The sequence below is a fragment of the Pygoscelis adeliae genome, unplaced genomic scaffold, assembly GCF_000699105.1.
Source record: "Pygoscelis adeliae isolate BGI_AS28 unplaced genomic scaffold, ASM69910v1 Scaffold38, whole genome shotgun sequence".
Classification (NCBI taxonomy): domain Eukaryota; kingdom Metazoa; phylum Chordata; class Aves; order Sphenisciformes; family Spheniscidae; genus Pygoscelis; species Pygoscelis adeliae.
The window spans coordinates 17,223,404-17,238,908 of NW_008825614.1; the positions used below are offsets into that span (position 1 = coordinate 17,223,404).

Here is a 15,505-nt window from a genome sequence, read left to right on the forward strand (position 1 = left end):
CTTTCTCCATCTCTCTCTGTTCCTCTCATATGGAACCAAGGTGAGGCATTAGTGTGTACCAGACACCCGATAACTGATTTAAAGGTCAGAATGAGAGACTAATTCTAATGTAGTATATTTAGTAAAATATAAAAGGGCACAAAATAATGAAATCCTATTAATTTCACAAATTTCCAAGTCTCTGCCACATTTTTGGAGAGGTTGCCAATTTTATTAAAAGGTAAAGTCTGCTGCTCAGCAAAGATCCTCTGCTGCAAAAAACCACTGAACAGCAAAATACAGATGCAATGGTGAGCATTATCCTAATTATTCACTAATTTTTGAAAGTCTTTCACTTGTACATCGACAATTAGCCCACTGTACTCTTTATTACAGTATTTCTACCAAGTCAGGAAAGGAAATAAAAGTTCAAAAAAGTATGCCTTTTACAATAATTTATTTTTTAATCCCACTAACAACTTAACTTGTTAGAACATGTTCATGAAAAAAAGGGAGAGTATGTAACCATCTGCACCAGTCTCCAAGCTTGGAGAGCTAGTCCAAGAATGCAGTCCAAGAATTACAAAGACTAAAAATAAGCAAAGTAAAATATATCATATAATTCCTTTCTTCTGAAAAAAAGGAAAGAGCACATAGATAAAAATTAAGTCAGTCCAGCAAATGCACAATGAATACTAACCAAGAGTTATTTAATAGGTAATTTCTAAATAAATAATAATTATGTAAAATACAAAATATACATACACGTCATCCTGCCACAGAAATGTTTTGTAAGAAGTTTAAAAAAAAGGAAAAAAAATGAGAAGACAGTCTCGCTAGTGTATAATGATTCACAAATTATAACCAAAATAAATATAATTTCTATCTGCGGTGCAACAAGGACCATTTCAGAAGTCAGCAAGTAGCCAGTAGCAAGGACAGCTTTACAAATCTTAGAAAACATGACTAATCCATGGCTGATTATCAAACCTTTCACTAGTTGAATTCAACATATTTTAAGTTAGTTAACAGCAGCTACAGGAAAAGGAAATATGCATCTATAAAATGACACAAGCTGTCATTTTTACAGCAAACAAAGCAAAAGTTAGATGAACTTTCAAGAGGGTGAATGCATGTTTTATAGCAATAAGACCAAAGTGCATAGTGATATAAAAGACAATGACATGAAACAAAACGCAACAAGTGGTTTTTTTACATACTAAGATAGGACTTTCAAGACTACTCAGCAATGGCTTAGCTTTGTTCCTCTGAGTCAAAAACAGTGAGAGGAGTTAATTTTTTTGGCCTTATTGTTCAAAATGTTAAGATGTACAAATGTCTTAATTTCACTGTGGAGAAAAGTACAGATAAAACCTACGAAATAGGTTTTATACCCGAGTCCTTTAAATTGAGTAGGACAGAAACTGGATTATAAAGGCTACCCCATTGTTACAATACTGTCACAAGTTTCTTCTTGAAAGGGACAAAAGCCAACAGTGGCTCTCAGGAGTGGGGAATCTCCAAGAACAGGATGCAGCCAGAGCTTGTATTATTTAAAAAAAAAAAACTTCTGCTATGATAATATACTAGCACTTTATTGGGATTCCTTGTTCTAAAAGTGCTAGAGGGAATAATAAACAAACGAATAAATAGACCACCAACCATCCCCATTCTGCTAAACAAGTTGGAAATCAGATATACATATTAATCAGTTTAGAAGTTTTAGACTAGACAAGTGAAATTCACCCTACTCAGGTTTTAAGGCAAAGATGATATAAAAATTAAGGCAAGGCAGCATCAGAACTTCATCCCTAGCAGAACTTCAAATTCTACCACCTGTCTATTAAGTTTAATTAAAAACAGAACTATAGAAGTAATTAATAGTTTAGAAACTTATCACAGAATCTGTCACGAGTGAGCAACGATAGACTCCAGCTACCTAAAGGACTAGTGAAACTACTCAGCTGCAGTCTAACTCTTGGGAACAGAGCGCAGGACTCTTTTTTTTTTTTTCTTTTTTTTTTTTAAGCTATGGGGGAGACTACTTGTAGAACAGCTTACTATAAGAATCTAAAAAGGCATCAACCTTGAGATGCATCTTTTGAGGAAGGGTGGGCCATCTTCCTCTTCACACATAATTCACAGAAGAAGAAAATGGATTCTACAATAGCTGGAGAACGGGAAGAGGGAATAAATGACTCCTCTTTTAGGGCTCACTTAACTCCATTTTTGATACATTTATAGCAGGTAGCTTACACAGTATAAGGAATCTCGCTCAGCCTGGCTCTGCGACAGAGTTTGTACCATCCAACAGTGGAAGATCAACTCCCAAAAACACTCAACTCTTCAATGAACTTCTAACTGTGACCTTAAATTAAAAAAGGAAGGAGGGAAGAGGAAAAGAGACAAGGTTCTCAACTGAGCCTTTACTGATCTTCATTTACTTTAAGACCTCATCTCTTTAGTAAATAGTGACACAAATTAATCTTCTCGTTCAGAGAACTCAGATGCTTAATGTTTTTCTCCTTGTGCAGGGTATCTACTGTGACATACTGTTCAGTGCAGTGCCACTGAAAACAATGCAACCTCTAGTAGGAATTAGAGGCAAATTGGAAACAAACTACTTCAAAGCAACTGGTAGGAACCTGAAAATAACAATGTGAATCACACAATTTGTCTTCTCAACACGGATCTAACATGCACGAGAGAGAAATGCACATGTTTAAGCCACGTTCTGTGAGAAAAAAGGAAAGCTTTTAACGAAGTCTTCAGATCATTACTGGCAAATGACAAGCAACGCGGACCTCCACATTTAATACACTGGGCCTTCCTATTCCAAAGCATTCCCCGCTTTCTGGTCGAGGAGCTGGAGCCGGGTCCCAGTGACGGTCCTGGGGAGCCCTCTAGTGCTTTCCCCCAGCTATTTAACAACGATTCACAGATCCACTTCTTTTAAGGGAACTGTTAAGACAGAAAGAACTGTTAACCTTTTGCTATTTAAATCCCCATGTTTGAGGGCTTTGCCATTATTTTTAAAACACTCAGATGAACTTCTAAGAAATTATATATATAATGGTGGCCAAACAAGATGTTTCGTTTGGCCCTAGCCTAGATAAAAATGCTACAATCCTTTTTCCCTGCCTCTTCTGGGTATGCCATTAAGCATCATATCAAACCAAAGGCTGAGTACAGGTGTACAGCTCTGTTACAGACAAGCATAAAGCTTGTACATAATTCATGTCCCCCCTTCCAGTCTCGTTATCTGAAAACAACTCTTCCCATGCAGAGAGAAGCCAGAAACTTACACTTTTGTTTCAGTACACGTGAGTAGTTAGGCTAATAAATCATAGGGGAAAATAGTTAATTCAGAACACAGTTCAGAGGTGAATCCCACCTGCTTCATTACTAGCCCATAAACTGGGGGTTTCTTTATAACATTCCCATTGTGCTTGTTATTCTAGCACTGAGAAAGCAGGAAGCGACAGAAAGAACATAAGAACATCCGTGCTGGGTGAGGCCAAAGGTCTCATCTAGTCCAGTATCCTGTGTCTGACTATGGTCAACAGTTCAGGCTTGTGGAAAGAAGAAAAGAAAATGACAAGTTTAGAGTGATGCTTCTTCCAGTGTGCTCTGCCGGCTTCTGCTGCTGGTTGCCTCAGGGATTTCATCACTCAAGTCTCTGTCTGCATCTGTCTGTTCAATACTCCTCAACTGATTCTTCTCTGATTAATTTATCCAAATAGTTTTCTAAAATCAATTTGGTCCTCTTAATACATCATGGCAGTAAGTTCCACATCCCAATCAGGTATTGTGGAAAAAAGTTTCTTTAACTTTTTTTTAATCCGTTGCCTAATCATTTTCCGAATGCCTCTTCCTTGCCATTCACAACTTTGTATACTTCTCCTGAGCTGAAGCTACTCCATACTTTTACTCCTTGTTACTATTTCATAGTTCAAATACATGCATCTTGGAAACCACACATTTCCAAGGGCTTTGTGGTATGTTCCTACCTCAGAAAGACTGTTTCCTAAGAGAAAGAAATACAAAGACATTATAAAAAAATATAAAGAGCAGAAGCAGCCGTTTTAGTGGTAACTAGATAATTCCATATATCACCAAAAGAGAAGTATCTCCAGAAGACCATATAGAAAGAAAATTGGGAGTAACTCTTCGAAGCGTACTTGAGTGCACTAATCCTTCCCCGTACACATGTGGGATCTGCTTTTCAGCTGCAGTGTCTGACTAAAATATGAGTGGCCATGACAGCTGTAAAAGTAGCAAAGGATCAGTTCAAACTGGCCCCACTTCTTTTTTTATTCCTCTGAGATACATTAGGCCATCTGTAACTAGAAATGTAAATTTCTGGAAATGTGTGAAAGGAGGAAAGAAGTCCAAGTTTCTTTCCCCCTTCTTTTTGGGGTTGAGTGCTTTTGTTTGTTTTTTTAGATTTAAAAAAAAAGCAAAAAAGCAAAAAAAAGCATGTTTTAGGAGAAACTGAAATATTAGTTGTAATTAGTTACTCCTTTAAAAAAAAGGAAACATTATCTGTAATTTATATAAAGCATAGGAAGCAGTACTAGATATATTCACAAAATAAGATATGTTGTTTATTTACAAGTGACAAATGTAGCTACTATTAAAATGCCAGCACATGTAACTAAGTTTTGCCTGTGGCCACAATTTAAAAAAAAACGGAACGGAGCAGAGGAAGCTGTTTAAAAACAGTAAGACTCAGTATTAATGATTTACTGTCTTTGAGTCATATGGGTTCAATTTAGGCAATTATATAGAGAACATTACAATGCAAATACATAAGAAAATAGTAAAAAAAAAAGGGAAAAGGTTTAGGAAACAAATGAAAAATCACTGGCCTATTCATTACAATGTAGTTTACAAAGCGAAATTTTAAAAACCAAAATGAAGTTTGACCTATAGGGCATAAGTTTCTAAGAAACTTAATTTGAAATACTTACTAGTTAACATTTAAAGCCTGAAGTCTAGCATTAATTATTTTAAATGAGACACAGTCCTGACTAGAATAAATTTTAATCATAAGCCTAGCCCCAAATCTAATCTCAGTGTTAACCCAAATTTGGCAACCTCTTCTAACTCCACACCTACCCAGATAGCTGGTATATGTCAATAATCCTAGCTAACTCTCTCCTAGCTAATTCTTTTCCATCTAGCTGGTATACTAACTTCCCTGGTACTTCATTGACTAGCATAAACCCTAATTTTTAACTGAATTCCAATGAAACATATCAATTGTTGGGACCTGAAAGCTATTTTAAGCAGAATATCCCTATGTTCCAGTCTAGTAAGACTTTTGGGCATAGCAATAAATCTAGATAAACAGTCTTTAATGAGCTAAACTCTAATTATTATCCCAGTCCTAGCATTAGCTAGAGACACCAAGTTTCATGAGAATAGAGGCTTCCTCTCTGATCTTCTCATCAGGAGAAAAGAAAGAAGAGAGGTTAAAAAAATCTTTACTAATTTTCTTTTCACTGTAAGTCTATAAACTTTCTTAAAAGCAGTATCTAAAGGAAATATTTGAAAAATAAGTTATTAGAAGATAATATAAAGTTTTTAAATATAGTTATGAAATAACAATACAATTTAAGTTTTAAAAAATACAGAAAATATTAAAAATGGCTGTATTGCACACTGATACATTTAAGCTGACATCATGTCAACACTTTCTAAATATGAAAAATCAAATACTGAAAATATAAAATCATCAGTTGAAAACTAAGAAACAAAACGGCAAGTCACACCAAGGTAGCTTAAGTCTTATTAGGTACCTTTTCTGACTGATGTTGTAATACTTACACAGAACAGCTCAAATTTTTACATAAAAAGGCTTGAACAATGAGCATAGATGTAAAGCATGTATGTGGTGATATTAACATGTCTGGTAAAAGAATTATGAACAACACAAAATTTGGCCTGTGGTATACTATACTATAATTGTCTACAATTATGTCTTTTAAAACACAATATACTTTAAATAGTTTCCATGGAAGGAGTCAGTTGCAGCAATAATTTAATTTTAAATATTGTTCTGAACATTCTTCTCCTCTTATAAGAAAATGCTTTCACACTTTTTGTTTCTTCATGGGGGAGATGAAGAAACAGGAAGAAAAAGACTGATTTTTGAGTTCCTCATTCTCATTTCCCAAGCTCACATCTCCTTTGTGACAACCAAGCATTTCATTACATCAGCTGCTATCTGAGCATGCCTCTAATAATTATAGGCATATTCATTTTTAGCAGACATTGTGATGATGAACCTTCTTCAGTGGTCTGCTCTTTTAAGAGAGTAGGATTTAGACAGTACAGGTCCTAGAAATCTGAAAAACAGTTTCAAAGGGACTATAGAAACATGCACATAACTAGTAGAAGAGAAGAATTGCAGACTGGAAAAAAAAGTAATTCATAAGAAAATCAGTTTGGAGCTGTTTATGTGTAATTCACCTCTTCAAGGCTATTAGTGGGAAAATAAGCAAACAGTAAAAAACTGTCATCAAGAAGCCAGACAGAACTCATGCATGAAGTAGGATTAGATCATTGCCCTCTGTAGTCAGTAGTCAGAGAAGGCCTCTCCTTTGCTGCTTAGCTATTCAGAGCGGTTATACGTTTTTTCATCTTTCATGGCAGAACTGCTGTTCTGAAGAAAGCTACAGCTAAATTAGCAGATTTATGTTTGACATATAGCCACCAAATTTATAAGACAAAACAAAACAAAGAAAACGGAAGAGAGCAGGGCCATTATTTGGAGAAGCTGGAAGTGGTTACTTCGTTTACTGAAAAGCAGAAGGGAACGCTGGTAAAATCAAGCACAGGCGCAGGGAGCAGGAGGCAGACATGAAGTGTCACACTGCGAGGGAAACGAGATAGGAAAGAGCTGAGGAAACTGGTATTGGAAGCTGGAGTAGGGGAGATGGGGAAACAAGAAGGTATTGCAATGGGAAAAAGCACTGGAAAAGCTCTTGGAAGGAATCAGAAGGAAACTCACAATAGTCTGCGTAACTCACTTAAAAGTCATAGCAATCACAAAGCACATATCTATCTAAAATTAGGCTTCACTTCTTTGAATACATACTTGTTATAGACATGCTATTGTTACTCAAATTACTTAAATTATTTTTATTTTGATTTCTGGGCATAGCTGCAGCTCAAAATATATTTGAATGGTGTCTAAAACCACACCCTAAAAAAAAAAAATTCTCAAAGCAGAACTCCTCTCCCAGCAGCTTATCAAGATAGCCAATTCAACTCCTTCCCCTTAGTACAAGGGGAGAACAATTCAAAAGGGCTCTGGGAAGCAAATATTTGGTTTAGGGGTGGGCATTCAAGAAAACTTGGATGAATACAGCTTCCCTCCCCCCCCCAAGAAAGCAGAGTAAATTCAGTAACTATAGTTTCTAATTCACATGTAAGATTCACTGCGATACGGTGAGAGTCTTTCAGATATTAGTAGATTGTGCCAAGATTGTCGTTAGTGACTTCTATCATCTTAAAAAAAGAAAAAAAAAAGAAAAAAAAAGAAAAAAAAGATTATGGCATAATGTTGCAAGCCAAGATTTATCATCCGATGGTATAAATGTTGACAAAAAAGTCAGTCAAACTAAAAGGTTTTCTAAACCTTTCCCTCCCTGCCTTCTCCCCACCCTCCTAACCCAAAAGAGGTTCCTAGGGAGACATAGACACTTAGAAACATACTTACCAAGGCAAGTATAAAGACCCTGACTTATCCATGCTAGTATAGCAAGAGTGATAAGATCTCCAAAACTTGCTGCTATAGGAGTGGCAACGTTGTCAGGATTAATACCAGTCTTCTTTGATCCAACAATAACTCCAACCATTATTATACCTAGATTCAACAAAGATGACAGTACAGTAACCATATCTATTGTTGTAACTCCACAGAAAATTCCAAGATAATGGCAATTTCAAACTCGATAAATATGAAATCAGTCCTTTTGTCCCAGGATGAGTGTACTTCCCACCTGACTGATGTCTGTATCTTTAAGTTTTAGCCATTTTTAAAAATGTACTAAAAAAATACAGTAAGCACACCGAAAAAAAAAACAAGAACCTTCTGTACAATAAACTATTTTGCTTATGATTAGAATTTGCACTATTTAAATTATAAATCAGCCATTTCCTGAAGAAAAATATGTGCAGTGTATTATTTCTATGCCCTCTTAACTTTAGCTGACTGAAATTTAAATTACACTAGGCTGAAAACAACATAAGATTAAATACTTTGACATCTGATATTGTGAAAGATTTCCAGTCATAGACGTAGCACCAAACATCAAGAAGCTACATCATAAATTAAAAACAAGACAATATATAAAAATGTTACTTGCTACACAGTAAAAGAATTTTAAATTAGGAAAAAAACAGAAACCAATATCCCTATAAACAGCAACACTAACTTTTTAAGAGGCATTTCCCTGCAGAATGCAAGTGGCTACTAAAAATAAAATTCACATTGTTATTAACAGTCTTTGGCATAACCTGAGTAATTTCCCTCTCATCATATAATACATATAAGAGTTTCAACTGTGTATACTATCTTTTATGTTAAAGAATTTTTGAAAAATTGGTATTATAATTTTCATGTATTTTAGCAATATTATGTATTGTAGGCTACATTAGGAGTTCACTTTCAGAGAAACTGCCTAAAGAGTTACACTCCATGAAATTCTCAAAAGACAGAACTGAAATGATCCTGTAGGACCACAATATTTCAAAAGCACCTGTTTCACATGTAGGAGGATGAAGCTTAGAAAGCAATTTGCTGTGCTGGCTCATCATCAGATAACAACAAAAGTTTCTCTTCGTGTCCAAATTATGTATAAGAAGTGGAAAAAATGCACTCATATTCCCCAGTTCTCTTGCTGCTCTTAATTCTGCACCTGATCAAACTCAATGGCTTTGTAGTCACTAAAAAAAGTGTGTGCTCTTAATTCCATGCAAAACTTTAACAATTTTGTAATTTTCACATAAGTAAGCATACCAAATTAGTAAAAAAAGGAAGTTAAACACTTTACTTGACTTACTATTATTAAGTACTGACTATTAACTACTGACTATGTATTTTCATTAAGAATATGTCACAAGTAGAGGCACTTTTTTTTTCCCCCTCATGTTCATTAAGTACCTTCTTTTATGGTTAAATGTTTCCTGACAATTGGGAAGAGAAGATTAAATTCATCACACCATATGGCTCCAGACAGACATTGGCACTGTTTGTAGAGGGGGACTTGAACTTGGCCCAAATCCTTCACGTAACAAGCCAATTTGTTCACTTCAGATACATAGCAGAGCACAAAACTAACATATATGCAGCATGGACAACCAGGGAGTTTGGATTCAGCTGAGCTAGCAACCGGGCTCACTTGAGCTTAGTTACAAATAAGTTCTACCTCTTTAGTACTAAGAATAAATTTTGTACATTAATGAACATAGAAAGCAGGGGAAAAAAGTTCTTCATCATATCAGGCAAAATCTAAAAATCATACTTTTTGTTTTAGATATGCTCAGGAGGTCATGCAAATCAAACCTTTTCAAAGAATATGACAAAAAGAGGAATGCAATATGCAGGCCTGTATGGAAATTGCAAAAGGGCATCCTATCCTCAGCTGTGTTTCAGACATATTATACCTTACTGGATGTAAATTTTTAAGGATTAGCAACATAATATACATTCATCACCCACAGAAAACTAAATAACTGTAAAAAGTAACATATATACTCCTTTTACCTTGTAAAAGAGAAGCTATGAAGGCGGTTGCTACACTGCTAGAACACAGAAGGATTGAATGATCAAAGCGGTATTTGCCTTCTGGAATCCAGCCCAGTATAACTGCTGCCACTGCTGCCAGAAAACCAACCACTGTTGCCTGAACCTGGAAAAGAAAAAGATGGTGGAAAAATTCTTAAAATAATTGATAGACTTACAAGGACTACAGAATAATTTTCTGTTATTCTTTCCTCCTATCTACATTTATTTGCAAGGTGTAAAGCGCAGATGCTCATCCATTTTGTAGAGATGATGATAACCTTGGATGATCAAGGAGAAGAATCTTATGCCAGCAGAAAAGGCTTTACCAGCATTTCAGAGGCTCAAGAATAACAAAAGTAAAATCAGGGAAAAGAGCTGAGGATTTACCAGGATCCAAAGCTGAAATGCCTAAAGAAGCTCCTATGGCCACTTAAAACAGTGAAGTCACAGCACAAACATTTCACCTATTTTTTGAGCATGTTGTATTATAACATATGAACATGAAATAGTTCTTAATCTTAAGAAATAGTTGCTTTGGAGGACAAACATTCCTCAAATGACCCAGCTATTTAAAATATTGTCCAAAAGCTCCATCACATACTTCCTTTAAACATTGAATCCAATGCAAATACAGTACTGAAAACATTTGAGAGGTCAAATTTAAAAGGTTTTGCCAAACCTGAAATTTTTCTCTAATCATGCTCAGATCCTCTCTCAGAAAAATTAAAAAGGACTTTTTTTTTGTGTACCCTTGGTACAGTCACAAGAATACTTTACCTCTTCTTCTGATAAATATAAGCTCATATTGTTTTAGAGAACTACACTGTTCAAAAAAAAAATCAGTCATGCAAACATTATATGTTAAGTATGAGCCAATATAGTAAAGCTAGTTTCCCATTAACACTGTCCATCTCCATACTTACCAATGTTTATGATGGTCTTTTTCAATAACTTTGCCCACTTACAAGAGTTAATCAAATAAGTCCATTATATTTACCTGTTTTAAGGCCAAATTGCCAATTATTAGGTTCCATTTCTCAATGGGAGAATCCATTTTTCCAATATTTACCTGTCAAAATTACAGAAGAATTTCAGACCTTTGAGTTTAAAATTGTATTACTTGAAAATGCACTAACAAGGCAGTAACCCACAAATAATTCAACTTATACAAAAATAGAGACATTTTGAAAGCAAGTTAAAACCAAGCTATGCTTTTATCAAGTCAAGCACTGCTGTTGATTTTAAACTGTACTTACAGTATCTATCCAAAAGTAGCTAAACTTGAAGTTTTACATGGTAACTTGTTTAACGTTAGCTTACTATGCAAGACATACTAGCCACCTTACATTCCAGGAATGTCCAAGCACCACCAGTGATTAGATCAGTGGCTGGAAGGGCAACTTATCGGTGTTCGGTCACTTTAGACTGAACTTGTTTCTCTAGCCCTTAAATTCTATGAGCCAATAGAAAAATGTGTAGATACGTGTGTGGACACACACTCTCATGCAAGTGTGTTAATTGATTGCAATGAAACTACCCACATAGAGAAACTGCAAGTGCTTACAAAAGATCAGAAAACCACATCTAATACTGTTTATGTATTCTAACTTTTCATTTATACAATACAGCTAGAGACTTATGATGCTGTAAATGTAAGTCCAGTCCTAAGGCAGTAGCTGGAAAAACAGCAAATAAATTATTCTAAGAAACTAAAAAGTACATACATACTCTTTTATAATGTATTTCCTACTTTTACTTATTTTTTTGAGTTAGAGGACAAGATCTGACGAACAGTACGTACCACTGCAGTATGACTATTTAAAATAACTTCCTTTTTGAGATAACAATTTTTTACATGTTGAGCATAAATTTTAGTGTTTTTCCCCACAGAATACTAATTTATAAGATAACATACTTCTCAAAACACAGAAAGTCTTAATGCATGTTTTTTTCCTCTTTTGATAATTTCTTTCCAGTTGTTTTTACTTCCATTTCTTTTCCACTTTGTTCCGTTTTGTGATAGTAGTGACTTGCGAGGAACAAAGTATTAAAAGAAATGCTAACTTAAAAACTTAGAAATATAATAAGACACTTTATCTCAATCTACGCTATAAATATTTTAGTGTTCAAAGTACAAAGCTCTGTAAAATACATGCATTAAATTTAAATATTACAGCAATATTTAAGGAAGTGCAGATAAGAATCTCCTTTGCATCCTTCTTAAATGTATATGCTAAATGAACGAAATGGCAGGCTATGGAGAGCTTCACTCTTTTTCTCCTTTGAAGAAGTTTTTGAAAAGTATTCAAAAAATCCCTGTTAAAACCGTAATCTTGCCAAATGCTTAATCCAGCCTAAAAGTGAGCTGCTGCCAAATGGCATAGTTCTCTCCCCTACTATCAGCTACACATTCACGTTTTCTTTCTTGAACCAGATCTACCAACTCCATGAGTGAGTTCATGGCAACATAAATTTGCCTGCTGATTTTATGGAAAACACTTTTTTCAGGGAGCAAAAAGGGGTTAGCTTCTACAAAATGATCTGATCCATCCCACGCAACCATGTAGCCATGCACAAATGCTCTTAGGGTTTGGATGGGAGACAAAGAGCAGGACGACTCCTTTCAGCTGCAGATTTCCATAAAGTAAGATCAAGTTTATTGTGAGACTGTGGAATAGATGGACCTAAACAAAAAGTTTGTAAAGTCATATTGCTAATGCCTAACCCTGATAACACACAGTCAAAACAAGAGTCTGCATAAGTTTACAGGGATGACTGGATGAGTGGTGTTTTGGTGTTGGATGGTTGGTTTTTGGTTTTTTACTTCCTCTTAAAAGAAAGTAAAAGGAATAGGGAGAAAAGGCAACAGTGTGAACCGAGACAATGAGAGTGACTCAAACTACAGAACAAAGCTGAAGAACACAAAACACACGATATAAATATTGTGCTTGAATGGGCAGTTGACCTAAGTACACCTCACACACTTATGCCAGCACAGCAGTGGGGGGAGGGAGAACGGTTTACATTAACACTAACATCAAAGAGAAGTACAAGCTATGCCCTGAGGTAGATTAAAAGCACAGTCTTGAGACAGATTTAGTGACATGACGGATTCTAAAGTGGATGGGAAATTGTGAGTGACCAGTAACAACCAGCTAAAGTAGGAATTTGGGCAACAAGGTGAATGAAGGTGATCAGGCAAAACTTGAAACCAGATGTATTATGGATAACAGAAACTTGCTAACAAGACATTACTTTTTGGCTGACTACATAATTACAATGGAGTAAAGATAAGTAGTTTACAGCCCCAACAGCATAGACATGTCTACAAATTCAGATGCAATTATAAGCTAACGGAGCAAGAAGGGTATGAACTAGCTCCAATACTGAACTCACATTAGAAATTTCGTCCTCAAAGGTAAAGCTATTCACAGGGCACAGTCTTGCATTTACTGTAAAGACAGTATCTGGTGGGGAGCCAGCTAGTGCAAATTTAGGTCAGAGAAAGGAAGATTAATCATACAACTGCCTCCAAATAACTGTTTAGATATGCCCTGAATTAATATATTCCTTCAGTTTTCACCCAGGATGAGGATGACAGTACCAAAGACTGGATGGCTAAAGAGAGTAGGGGGTCAATGAAATCATTGTGAAGAGTACAAAGGTCAGAATAACCTCTTTCACAGAGGTCTGAGAGAACTGGCACATAAATTACAGGTCCAGTAGTAAGCTTTTTGATTGGACCCTCCGGTAAGGAATGATATAATATGACACAGCACCTGTTTTAAAACCTGGGGGAAGCAGAGCAATCAAGGCAACTGTCCTGGAGTTTAAATTTGTATCTGGCAACTAAGCCCAAGTTGTCACCTGTAAGGAAGTTACATGTAACATACAATAGGTTTCCATAGTTCTTTGTTTTGTTTTTGTTTTTTTTTTAACTAACAATTAGAAACATTACTGAGTTCTTGTGTATTTGTTTGCCTTTGCAGTAGCACTCTGGGGGATGCAGCTGGCTATCCACCAGCTGGCAGAGCTCTGCACATTGCAACTGTTGTTGAGCATGAAAAAAGACACATGGAAGGTTCTCTGCAAGATAAAAGTCATTTTTTTCTGTTTTTTCACATGTAAAAACTAAATATAATCTTGCTAGCATTATCCTGATAATGAATGATCTATATTGTTCTTATTTTGTACAGTATTGTTCTCTTAAACCTCCACTGTGTTGTGCACGTGCACATACACACACACACACTCTACAACATTTACTGATGAGCTCTTCACCAGCTAGAACAAATTAGAGCCACCAATGGCAAAAGAGAGAACGTTCACCGAACCGTGACAAGCCTCTACCTGCTCCCCGTGAAGGATGTCCAATGAAATTAAAGTATGACTAAGGAAGTTCCGGAAAGTATTTCAATCACCTGTGTAACTTAGTCCAGGGTCTGTCATGATTCTTGAAGAAAACAGGTCATACAAGGAAATCAGAGGCATCAGAAAACAAACAAACAAACAAGTCTGTTAATGCAAAGCTGGGAAATAGCTCAGTGCCAGTGGTGCTGTGACTGTGACATCAGGCAATGCCAAAGAAATTGGAAGTCCCACATGCCACATAGCACTGTCTGAAGAAATGTATACTTCACGGACTTCTTCTTAGCCAGTTAATTAACCTTCATGGTGGAAGGACGTGAACAGAGCTGGCTAACCTGATTTGGCCAAGACAGGCACACATGGCATTCATGGCATGCTTGAGTAAAAACCTCTGAAGCATTAGCTGATTTATGTCTTGGTGAGACTTAATGACAGTGGTAAGTGGCACTGGTAACACTCCTCAAACTAAGCCCTCTCAGAATGGGCTGTTTGAGTCTTGGTAGGAGCTTGGACTTCAAATGGCCAAACTGGCTCTGAAAAATCACGTTCAAGACATCTACAGATCATGTTAGTAGCACACAGTTACCGGGATACTCTTAAGAATGCCACTTTGGGCTGAGGGCAGTGGCCTGAACCTCATGATGCCAACTTTAGTTAACCACCGAACATGCAGCCAGTGTTGTGGAAACTCCAGTATCCTTTATCTGTGTGTGTGAGAGGGGGATCAAGTCCTTGACTTTTGTAACAGCTGATGGATAATATGAACTGAGGTCAGGATTCCCAGTGCAGAAAAAGGGTCTGCGTGACCCTTTTCCAAATGTCCCCTGAGAGCTGCGAGGTTCACAAATGAGATGGAATTGGTGAGGATGGGGAAATCAGCCATTGATTGGACCAGAGAAGCAGTTCTGGAGCCGTGATCTGGCAAAGGTCATAAGATCAGTTGAGACGAAGAATTAAAGATCCCATTAACTGAAGCAGAAGTGGCAGAGCTGATTCTGACCCTCTTTTTTTAAGCCTTCAGTAAGGCACTGGTAGATCTTGGACTTAGTGTATTTTTCACTATGCAATACGCGCACTTTAAATCCTCAGGCCATGAACTGTACCAGTCAGGAACAAATTAAGAAACAGGTCAACACAAAAAAAAGTAAGGTAAAAGACAAAAGTATTCATGCTGACAGTAAAGGCAGTAAGGTTTAAACACAAAATATTGTTAAGAAACAGTAAGAATACTCAGAAAAGTAAGAACATTAAAATCAACCAGAAAACATGACTGAATAGCTAAAGCTGCCATTGACAAAGATACAACAAAACACGTCAATTCTTATGTATGAACGAATGGATATGGGGCAAAAGTAATCC

The 15,505-nt window shown here is 36.2% G+C and overlaps 1 protein-coding gene across 1 annotated transcript in view; it reads right to left on the bottom strand.

The window, feature by feature from the left end:
- The window catches only part of SLC41A2 (solute carrier family 41 (magnesium transporter), member 2), a 49,286-nt gene that overhangs the window by 28,550 nt on the left and 5,231 nt on the right, over positions 1 to 15,505 (bottom strand). The window contains exons 3-5 of the mRNA XM_009332961.1: positions 10,776 to 10,847; positions 9,758 to 9,902; positions 7,709 to 7,855 (exon numbers count right to left, since the gene is read on the bottom strand). Of these exons, the coding sequence (XP_009331236.1) occupies positions 7,709 to 7,855; positions 9,758 to 9,902; positions 10,776 to 10,847 (364 nt within the window). The remainder of the gene's footprint in view (positions 1 to 7,708; positions 7,856 to 9,757; positions 9,903 to 10,775; positions 10,848 to 15,505) is intronic.